This window comes from Ascidia mentula, chromosome 6, assembly GCF_947561715.1.
Source record: "Ascidia mentula chromosome 6, kaAscMent1.1, whole genome shotgun sequence".
Classification (NCBI taxonomy): Eukaryota; Metazoa; Chordata; class Ascidiacea; order Phlebobranchia; family Ascidiidae; genus Ascidia; species Ascidia mentula.
Window position 1 is genome coordinate 10,957,526 of NC_138571.1, and position 12,189 is coordinate 10,969,714.

Consider the following 12,189-nt stretch of genomic DNA (forward strand, 5'->3'; position numbering starts at 1 on the left):
TTGCGTGGCAACTTCTTTGCAACCGAGGAGATGAACCCAACCGAATCCATCGCGCACGTTCCTGCCATTTTCTCCAGGGACGAGCAACAGTTGCGCAAACGAACGGCTAGTCTTTCCAAACCCTCTGGGCCGTTATCATTCAGTTTGGGTGTGTTCGTCAGACGACTTTCACAGCGGCGCGCGATTATGTGAGGTTGTCCATACCTCTCGTATAATTCTCGTTGAGCCATCTCATATCCCATCATCGGATTTTGATTGGCGGCATGATGTTGTATCTTGTCATGTACGGGTTGGTGCAGTGTTGCAACAAATATATTGAAGCGGGTGCTTCGTAACGTGTATTTTTCTGAATGCGCGTCGTTGCCAGAAAACGCTTAATTGTTTCGAGACGCGCAGAAAAAGGCAATATTAAATGCAAAACTTATCACGCTTCAGTGAATTCAAGGGTGGCATCCGCCACAATATGGGTTTTAGGTCGTACGAACCGACCCTGTCCGCTACATGAAGTTGGTAACGATTGACGAAACTCTAATAATCCATTGGATCCCTGTCGAATTTCTCGACAATAGGTTGACCACGTCGGTTACGTAGAACAGGTCGTTCATCTGTTAAGTTGGGTATTCCGTTATATGGTGATTGTCCAGCCCGAGCAGGTTCTGTAGGCCATCGAAGATCACCGCAATCCACCTGAGGGTTTGTGGTCGGCTGTGCTTTTACGGCTCCCTCTGGTTTGCTAGTACCAGAACTGTCTACAAGAGGTGTCGGAGATCCAGAAAAGCCAGTGTGTTGAATCCCAGGACAAGACCTCCCATCATTGGATGCTTCTTCCCAAGCCTCAAATTCGGCCTTGGCAAGTTCAAGTTTTCGGTTGGATTCCCTCTCGGCCAGTTCGCGCTCGAGTACGGATTTTCTTTCTTCCAGCTCTCTCTTCGCTCGTAATTCTCTTTCCTCGAGCTCTCGCTCTAGCTTTTTTCTCGCTTCTGCTTCATCTTTACGCTCTCGCTCTTGTCGAGCCTCGACTTGAGGCCGCATCTCTGTATTTCTATAGAAAGGACTTTCTTGGTTGGGAAATGCCCTTCTCGAACTCTGTCCTGCGTAACAGAGTAAAATTATGTGTAACAATGCAATGGGTCATGCATGGACGCCAGTGTTTTGGTTGAATGAGCGCAGATGAACAGGCTGTTTCCAGGGCGATTTTCAGCGTGTTTAGGGCAGTTTTACTATGGTTTTCAGGGTTATTAGTCAGGCAGTAAATTGGTAGATGGTGCTGTTGAACATGTAGCTGAAAAACTACCCAAATATTGAGGTAGATTTTGTGGAAAAATGAATCACAGAAAGTATGGTCAATTTGTGATTTTCTGTTAGTCCCGACCCTTGACTAGGAATTCTGGCCAAATTTTTAATCGAGATTACTACTTTAACTGCTCCCCCGGGGGCATTTTGACCCTCTGTTGGCCATTATTTTGGCCAAAAAAGCAGAAAAAAGTGTAGGTTCAACTAACGAACGACTCAACTAACGAAAAGAAAGCCCGCCATCAGACCAAGACAATGGCACTGTAATGCACCAACCAAACACAACGACTCAACTAACGAAAATAAAGCCCGTAATAGTTATGTACATCCTGGGGTTTGCAAACATTTTATGCGTTTGGTCAAGGATGAAACTTTCGTGCCACAAAAAAGTGCGGATAGTCTCTGTGGTTTTCGTTACCGTCGTCTAAAACTGAGGCAAAGCTCAACATGAGACCTGCCTATTTTCTTAATTCAGACATGGCTAGTTTTCTTACCCCAAGCGTCGCGAGCATGCAACCAAAAACCAGTACATTTATGCTGTAATACTGCCTTCCATGTTACATCACAATGGAAGGGTTTTAGCGTGAATTACCAATTAAATTGCGATGTATTCAGAAGTTTCTGCGGACCCCCTGAAAGCACTTTGCAGACCCCCAGTTGAGGACCACTGATTTAGAACCTGAATTTGCAAGCCAAAATAAGAGTATTGCATTCCAGACTTATTTGTAATGTTTACAATCATGTGCACATTTTGGGGTCAGTGAATTCACAACAATGTTTTATGGTGTTTTATAAGCGAACCTTGATGAACTTAACATCTTTAGTTTCATTATCAATGTGCGACATTAACGAATTGTTTAGTAACAAAGATTTGGAAACCTAGTTAGGATTCTGATGTGTAATGCTAACACTTCATTGTAGAAAGTGAATTTTCGGTAACAGCAGCCGATGAGTAAAAAAGGGGGCTCTTGAATTTAATAGTAAACAAAATGACGCTCGGAGCGGAAAGAGCTAGAAAGTGTAGGAGGCGCAAATTTTGTGTCACCAGTGATTATCGCGGCTTATGTTGCCCCGTGGGTAGTGAGAGGGTTTGCGATGGGTTAATACGGGGGTTGGAAGTTAGTAAAACTGAAAGAGGCGATTGTAATTTGCATTCTAGATGCGATATATCAGCATTCATTTGCTGTACGGTGGAATGCAGTTGGTCGCTTGATTCGTTCAAGTAATACCCGATGGAAGAACTAATTACTTTCGGGGTAGACTAAAGGGCTCCCGGAATACGGTGTATGCAGCTCGCAGTCAGTTGGCTCTAAATCTAAGTGGCTGTAAGTACACACGGCGTCTTTATGCAGACAATTATATGCCTCACATTGTTTCCAATGATGGATTGACACAGAAAGGGCTGGTATTTCCTGATGATATGTTTCTAGTTTGCTGTTGCACTAGGTTGTAGACGCTACTGATTTTAAGGTTGGACAATTAAATGAGACCAGTATCGTCCAGATACATACTTCAGTGTGTGCTAAGCATGACCCTGTGCTAATCTTGCAATGACCTATTAGGGCATAAATGGGATTGTTATTTAAGGGGTTATGTGAAAGGTTGAATCTGGTTAGTATCTCGTTTTTAGTTACCATTTTCGTGGTGCGGGGCCAATGGTATTGATGGTTGACCTTATTGTTTGTCTTGAAAATAACACCTGTTTTTTTCTCAAACTACTATTTGAAAGGCGTGTGACGTGCGGTTCCACGCAAGGCACTCTGAGGGACTGGGCGATGCAACATTCTTTATTTCCGAATGAGTAATTTGTGCGCCGAAAAAGTAATGAGTATCGGTGTTTACAATTTCTACTACAGAGTAGGAAAAAAAAGACAGGTTTTTGAAGGCAGAATATCGTACTATTTGTTGTTTAGGGGAACATAGGCGTAAATTAAATGTCATGGCACAGGTACTGTTTGAACAGAACAAATACTATGAGAGTTACGTACAGGGTTTGCTGGCTTGGCATGTTACTGCAATGAGTAATTCTGGAAGCGCCATGGTTTTCCGGTTCTGCGATTCCCTGCAGCCCACGTCCTCCTCATTCCTGGATAGTAGTGAGTAAATGCTTCGGTTGACGTTTTCAGCAAATCCGTTTGTGAAAATCAAGTAGACGGTTTAATGATGAAAGAAAAGTAAAAGTTGTTCATTTAAATATAAAAACAACACATGTATCGATAAAACAAAAACTGTTGACAATAATGAGAACAACAAGTCTGGCATATTTTATTCATAATCATAATGGCATGGGTGCCGATGAAGCCATTTCGTCATATCCATAGGGAAAAACACCGTCCGCCGTAGGATCGCGGATTATTTCCTTGTCCCACTTGATAATACAGAGACTCCGTAAATATGCACCATTGACTGAATGGTAAATCACATTCCACACCAACAAAAGACTAAACCTAAATAAATAAACAGATAATCTAAATTGACAAAACCTTATTTTAAATCACCCGTCATTCCAACCAGCTGGATGGAATTAACAGGGCGTTCCAAACCGGGGTCGCCAACCTTGTGGACGGGTGCAGCATGACGACTGTACGTGTCGCAGACATACTGGGTTACAGGTCGTTGACAAATTAAACCTCCATTGCATTGTTGTGTCTCCCGAATTCGAAATTCTCAGTTATAGGTTGCCTCCTAAACAAGGTTTAAAGGCAGACAGAGTACAAGGCAGCAGTGCGTGTATTTTTCTGCAAGAAAGCGTTTTTTAATCGAAGAAGATATTGATTAGCGAGATGAGATATTTTGAAAAGTTTGGGGTTGTGTCGGTATTTTTGCAGATAAAGATCGATAAGCACAACGGTAACCAAACGCAATGTGTTTGTTATGCACAAAATACCAAAATAAGTTTGTTCTAGTGTACTGATTTAAACTTGTAATTACTGTTTTCTGTTTCTATCTCTTTGTTTATATATCTTTGTTGTATTTATAAATCTGGTTAACCTTTTTCTAGTAACACGTATAACGTCTGTCCAATCATCTTTGCTTATAATAGGTTCTGACCAAGGTTGTGAGACTGTCCCTGGTGCGGGGAAGGCTATTTCCTTAGGTTTGATTGTGCAATACACACTTTATATTAAGCACATTTTGTGTTATTTAACTTTCGATGAACTATCTGCTTGTGAAAGCGGAAACTGTCCCTTTAATGTATTTTTTTTGCCAAACTTCTGCAGTACGACCTTGTAGCGTCCCGAATACTTAAAGATAACCCGCAAAAGCTTGTCTTCTATTTAAGTTCAAAATTAAACATTCTATTTAGGTTTTTCCGACGTTTTAAAGTTATGTTAGGAGTAGCCTAACGATATTAAATACCAGGCCGTGTAATTCTATTTCGAGTAAACCTTTTAATAACTGTAACAAGAGTATTCGTGACTTTTATTAGAACGCAGTGTTTAGTTGTTTTTGTAGTTACGTCGGATGAATTTGTCACAAATAACGTTGGCAACATTTTGCGAATCATAGAGGCACAATGGAGCAACGCAATAACGGTACACCAAATGTTCAGACTTTACTTTTAAAAAAGTTTATCTAAATAAAAAACAAAATTTTGTTGCCATCGCAACCAAACAGCGTTATTTTAAATAACTGGAATTTGAACTATTCCGTGATTATGCGTTGCTCTGAATTTGAGATTTTTAGTGAAAGATTTATGTGGATTCTTTGAGACAAAAGGCGCCAATATTCGCTTGGATATAGAAAGGTACCGTCATAGTTTATGTTTCATACATAAGTAGTGATATTTATACAAGTAAATCGTCAGTTGGTTACACAAAAAGGAAATATATGATAATTAATGAAGAAGTCTTTACATAAATGAAATAAAATGCCGAGGTTGTTGTAGAACTCAGTTAATTTCAACAATTTTCAATTTCGCGAACTATTAACTTTTTCAGAGAACAAGAAATCAAGAGACAAACCCAAAAAAGCCGAAAACATCTTGAAGAAAATTTACGAAACAGAAAAGAGGTATATGTATCTTTCTACTGACTTCGCATTCGTATGACATACAAAGTTTAACAAAAACAAATTTAGAATTTCAGTTCAGCGGCACATGTGACAACGGTTTATAACAGTAAAAATCAAAAGGAGTATATGCCAGTAATGAGTGACCTACCTGAACCATATCCACCATCAACAACCAAAGCAGATTTCTACAAGTTAGCATCCGAATGATTATCACGTCACATTTTCCGCATTTCATCAAACCTCACAGAATTGTGTTCTAATTGTGCAGAGTCAGGGAAACATCTTTATTCAATGATCTAGAAGAATATGTCATTAACATGGAGTCAATGAACATTACCTTTCCAGCACTAATGAACGAGCTCTGCGTTTGGAAATTAACCGATCTGGAAAAGGTTAAATTATTATTATTATTTGAGAAGAGAAGGGAGTTTAAACATTATTACATGGTTTAGGTTCGGATTCTTTTCCACTAGGTCAGCTCCCAAGATTTGAATGCAATCAACTTTACTGAACACTTAGATAACGATTCACCACTTGGTCATTTGAAAGCTATAAAAGAAAACAAAACTGATTACTCTGATTTATTTCAACGGCTTTGCAGGTAAAAAAAGCAAATTTTAAATAATACGCAGTTACTTTTAATATATACCAATCTCAAGGCCATATGTAATTTTTTGGGCCTCATGCGTTTCCTAACAAACTTGTCCCATATTTCGGATATCTTTGTGTTCACTGCATGTGCCGTAAAGCACAAATACTTTACGAATATTTTGTTGGTCTGTAGATCCGCTGCTATCCATTGCAAAACAATAGAAGGTTACCTGAAAAGTGTTGACTATTATCCCGACCATTCGTTTACTGCCAATCCTGGTGAATTTCATGGAAAGTGGAATGCTGTATTGATATTCAATGAATGGAGATTTATTGACACCAATTGGGGAGCTAGGTTTATTGACGGTATCTTATTTTTTGCGAGTTAATTTTTGTTACTGAATCTTCCGTGCGACTAGTTCATATACACACGGTTAATTTGTCAAAATACCGTTTGTTAAAATCAACATTTTGCTTCCAACTCATTAAACATAGGCTACATGAAATAAAAACCAAAAAGTTGTAGCTTTTTGTAGTGTGAATTATCCGCTTTTCCTTTTTCTATCAACGTTTTTTCAGAAATAACAAGGGTAACATCGTACAGATTTCACGAGTTTTGGTTTCTCACTGATCCAGACAAGTTTATCACAAGCCATTATCCAGATGAATCCGCTTGGCAACTTTTGCATCAACCAATAACACTTGATCAATTTGAGGTATACAAATATTTATTACTTAAATCAAAATCAACCGTGCAATAGTCAATATCATTCGTTGGATCTTGTAATTATTGTACGCAAATACAATACTTACTTTGTTTCCCTGATTCTATTTTTGCGCTGAGAAGCGAACATATGCAAATAGTTTATAGTTAACCGACTATATTCCTATCAAACCGATGTAAAATTTTTTACTTACCTTTTATGAGCAGAAATCGGTCATGAAATATCCCAACTTCTCTAAACTTCAAGTTGAACTTTTTTCCCATCAAAATGGAATGATAAGAACAGACGAGAGTGGATTTGTGAGGGTGACGTTAAAACATACGTTGGGTAGATCTGATCTCACATTCTCATCTCTTTTCCAAAGTTGGAAACAAATTGCAGGGCGTAGTACATGGCTCTGTTAAAGGGGCCAAATTTCACGACGCATTGGTAAGAACGACTGTGTAAACATAGAGCTACAGATTTATTTAGTTTCTACGCTCATCAACGTTTACAGGTATTTGAAGTTCGTCTTCCCCACCCTGGACAATTCATTTTGACATTATATGGTGCTTTCCCGGATGAAATTCCGGAAATAATTTGTCGATATCAAATAGACGGTTCAATTGTAAGGGGCTTGTGAAGGATGGTGATCTAGGCGTAAAATAATCTTTATCAACCAAACTGTGACATATTATAATTGCTTTATATATTATACGCAGAAAAACATAAAAAAGTAATATTTCTTGCAAAAAAATCCTGTTTTGATAAATTTGATCGGAAAAGCAACGCAATAAATAAAATTCTTCGTTTGACTGTCCCGTCCTTGCTTGTCAGGACATGTTGTTAACAGTATCAATCAGAATAAAACAACTATAATATTGACCAATCAAGCAGCTGCAAGAAATATAAATAAGTTCTTCCGTGCCGTTAGATAATGCCCGAATCACATCAATTAAGTCTGCATTTTATCAACGTCACATAAACGTTTTCTGCGGCACTAAGTTTAATGTAGTCATCACTATGTGGCGCAAGAATTGAATGATATGGATTTGGGTAAAGATTGACGCGACCTTGCTCACCACCTTATGATTAAAGACAGTCGCCCCAGAAACATATCAAAAACGTTTGAAAGACGCAGTTGGTGTCGAACAATTTGCAAATTATGAAGTGAAAGAAAATATTCACAATCGAGACAATTTATTTTTCTGTTCCTTGTTCCACCGATGCTTCTGCAACCATTCACGCTAAAATGACAACACAGGTAATGAAAAATGAAAGTTTGTATCTTGGAATCTCTTGTATTTTTGGCCAACAAAGATTTGTAAATCAGTTTTTTGTTTTTATGGCCAACAAAGACTCAGTAAAAGAATTTTGTAACAGCTCCTGTAAATAATCCTAACTCGTTTGTTTGACGATTTTCCTGTTTCTTTAAGCATGAATAAAATGTTGCAGTGTTGTATTTAAAATTCATGTGCGGGGCCACTTTTGTTTATGCCAATGCTTTTCAAGCTGTGTGTCGCGACGACCTGGTACTTAGTTTTCGAGATTGCCATACAGTCCCTATTTTAAAGGTGTACCGCTGTAATTCGGGTTCTCATGGAAATATCCAACGTAGACTAAACTGTCAGAGTAACGGATAATCGTCTCATTCATTTTAATAGCGATCCAATATGAAGAAGCTCAGAACCAAAAACACGATCCCTTGTTAGGGTCGGCCATGAATATTATTTCCTGCAACACCGAAGGTCTCTCACGCGCCAGACAAGATCTGTTCGCAAACATTTGCAGTAAGCACAGCTGTGGTATCGTTTACATCTAGGAAAATCACCAGTGGTTGCAACTTTACTAATAGGATTCAACTTTCCACACTTCTACAAGTATAGAACTGTAATGTGTTTTGTCGACACCAGTCATCAACAATCCCATTTTATTAGCCGTATTGTGGTTATAAAATTCCCAATGCATTAATCATGGGCATTACGCTCAAGCACATTTCTGTAAATATTTGCGATGAATTGGCGTGAATGCATTCTTGGGGTTTATCAGAGAAATCCAAACTGAAATGAATCAAATTACTGACATCCTCGAATCAGAAATCAACTGTCAAATCTGATGGATTAATGTGTGTATTTACATGGATTATCAACATAAAGCATGGACATGATATACAAGGAATGATAAAACGGAATATGTTGTCAATATCTAATTGACACTTCCAGCAACAAGCCGTTTTTTCAAATGAGTCACGTGGTAATCCGAACTTAAATAACCCGGTTTGCATTTTCTATATAGGCCACATGTTTTTTGCGCAAAAAAGATACGAAGGGACAGAGGACAAAGGACATATAGGACAGAAACTTTTTGTACGCCTGGTTTGTAACGTGTTATTGTTAATCCTTGTGCGCTTGTTTATTATGTAGTAAACTGGTCGATTGACTATGTGTTTTTATAGCAGCCTTTTTATCAGGAGTCAAATATACGGTAGTGTTATTATTTGTGTAGACGTTTTAAGTAACGCCCTACAAATACCATGATAATAACAAACATGCAGACAGGTGAAGTTCGCTTTTAACACAAGAATTGTAGGGATTTGTGAAATAAATTCGGTTTGGTATAATTGCTTTCCTGTTATTTGCGATTCAAGGCCTTTTTCAAAACAGGTGAAAGTATTTACAATGTCTGTCAATAATTGTAAATCAACACAACTTTGTCATGGTAACTAACGACGGAAAGTTAATTTTCGTCACTTAAACCTCCACAACAATTATTCGCATTTGACTTTCATCTTAGAGCTCATTATGCCACCCCATGAGATCTTCAATCTGAACCAACTCATAGTGTTGTAATGAGTAGAAGTTCTCGACCACAGACCATTGAGGCGGGCAGATCCACAAGCACGATGCCACCAAGCTCCACCATAAGTCAGAGCACAATTACCTCCTGGCAACCTGCAATCATAGGCGTCGATTTTTTAACGTTTTGTAAAAAATTAAGGGTGACATTTCCAGGTTTCAGAAACACGCAAAAAACTTTTCGTTGGTCGTATCGCCCTAAACGTAGGCAAAACGACGCAAATTCCGTTTCGTGTCGCTTTGTTTTACACCGAATCATGTTGTTGAAGCACTAAGTTTTAAACACATTTTAATTATAAAAATAACAAACAAATCTATTTCGCAACAATGCCGATTCTTACCATTATGCTACAACAACTGCTGCGCTGGGTAACAATTCACAAGAAACTTGTGTTTGTCATGATTGTGACGGTGATAATAGAGGTCGTTTGAAACTAGCTTAACGCATAGTATAATGTATGTAGTTTTTCTGACAATAATTTTTAATTTAAGCGAAATCCAGGGGTGACAATACATACGTTGTCACCCCTGTTTGTTTGTGAGGGGTGACATGTCACCCCAGTCACCCCTAAATCGACGCCTATGCCTGCAATTATATTTAAGTCGGTTGTCAACAACTCTGTGTTACAACTTTTTTAAACTCAGTTAAAACTTGTGTTTAAATAAACTTTAACGCAACCCCCTGTTTCAGAGAAATTAGTTTTTACAATTGTTGATTTAGGGTAGGCGGTTAACTTTGTCAACGAAAATCAACTATTTGAGAAAATGCATTTTATCTTTTTAACAGAACTCGATTTAGTTCATACAGAGATATAATCAGACACGTTGCATCATTATTACTCACGTATCATGGTCTCTGTTGCGAGTTGAAAATCTCATCCCGTTTAGACTATGTTGCATATCAACCATGGAATCTGATATATTCCCCGAATATCCGGATATAGTAATTGTGTAAGAACTTCCTTCATCGCCAATGCTGAAGATTCTGAATACAACAATGTCATAATGTTTAATTTATTGCAAAGTAATTTAGATAACAACGGATAATTTGTTGTTTAAAATCAATCCGCTTACATTGGTTTGTTGCTCATGGAAATGATTGTTAAACATAAAACACTTTATGACGTAATAAAAGACATGTGTCATACATTGTGTTGTGTTATGTGGGATAATTATTTGACAACTAAGCAATAAACACTTTGTGGGATTAGAAGTTTTGAGAAGGAAACCCAGATATTTTTCAAAATTTAAGTTCACAAACGGCTTGAGGTCAATTTTTAAGCAACCTGAAACCTGTTCCATTTAAATAAAATGTCAATCAAGCATACGATGCTGACATTGCAAGATGTATTTGGAATATCTTACAGGAGAAGTAAAAGTTAGATGAGTTTTTGCCGAGACTATTCTGTAACACGCATTTAACTATGTTGTTTGTGACAGAATCTTGATGTTTCTGATCCTACGTCACTGGCAGGGTGCGTGGGCCTCGGTTAAGCGTTCATTCAAGGCGATTACAAAGAGGTTTTATTGTGGCTGAAAAACAAAGTGGATAAATCTAAGTTTCCAGTCAAGATGCAACGTTTTGGCAAAGGTCAGTATTTGGCACTCAAGATTTTATCACAAGGAGTTGGGCAACAACGACCGCATTAACTCATCTGAGCAACAGAATCAAGGGAAAGAAAATTTTCTGCAGCCACATTCTCTAAGCGCAAAAGGTGGCGTTCGGCCCAATCTGATCCCCACTGAGCTTGGTCCCGGCAATCCGCGATCAAGCGATCGCGCAAACCTCAAGAGCGGTGATGTGGGGTCGTTACGAGTTGCCGAGTAAATACATTGAAACACAGCAAGAATACTCTTTGTTGCATCAAACTTAAATCCCGAATTTTTAGAATCTGACGTAATAAGGAGGGTATTTCCCTAACATCTATCAAGATTTGTTAGTTATACAACCTGGCAGCATCGGGTAAATTATCGTTAGAACAATGACATTAAATTGAAAACGTTAAATACATCATAGTCTTACCTATACTCGGCAAAACCTTGTCCTCCGGAAAAATCCTGAAGGTCAACACGAAGGCGACATCTAGTGGACGCACTGGTGATTTGATGCAGTTTCTCCAAACCTGATAAAATTTGTTGGTTGTAATAATATTGCTGAAAATACTGGAATTTAAATTGGATTAACTGACACTGTTATATTGACTCGTGGGAGTGGGATTGTTAGCGTGCTTGAAACCTTTTGCTTGGTAGCCCTGCATATTAACTGGGTGCGCACAAGTTATCGCAAACCGTTCAGTAAACCTAAAACAAACCATGATTCAAAGTTTTCTGGCATTTGTATTTAGTTTCTGTTTAAACTTGTAAGACGTTTAGTTAAGGATTGCTTTATTTGAATACAAACCCATCCAAAATTCTGTTGATAGATTCCCAAACCCGTTCTTGTAATCCACCCAATCTCTATCGAAACTCACAGATCCATCATAACGACGCTGGAACACCTGGTATTTATCAAGTAAAACACTGATCATAATTTAATATCAGCCACAAACACCCGAAACGTGGCAATGGTATGACTGCATGTAACGCAATGTTCGTTTACATGCGTTACAATGAGGCCTCATACTGTTCTCACTATGAGTGGAGACCTATACATGATTCTGCTGACTCATATCAAGCTTGCTGACTCATACCGAGCTAGCCAATACCTGCTGACATAGTGTCAGTGTCCAATC

General features: G+C 38.4%; 2 protein-coding genes across 14 annotated transcripts in view; both read right to left on the reverse strand.

Annotated features, from left to right (window-relative positions):
• The window catches only part of LOC145906105 (uncharacterized), a 268,399-nt gene that overhangs the window by 241,261 nt on the left and 14,949 nt on the right, over positions 1-12,189 (reverse strand). The window lies entirely within an intron of this gene.
• On the reverse strand, positions 9,370-12,172 carry LOC145906325 (ryncolin-1-like). Its single transcript, XM_082993744.1, has 4 exons — positions 12,163-12,172; positions 11,481-11,580; positions 10,302-10,442; positions 9,370-9,553 (listed from the first exon to the last, which is right to left on the reverse strand). Exons 1-4 carry the CDS (start codon positions 12,170-12,172, stop codon positions 9,370-9,372), a joined length of 435 nt encoding a protein of 144 aa, XP_082849870.1.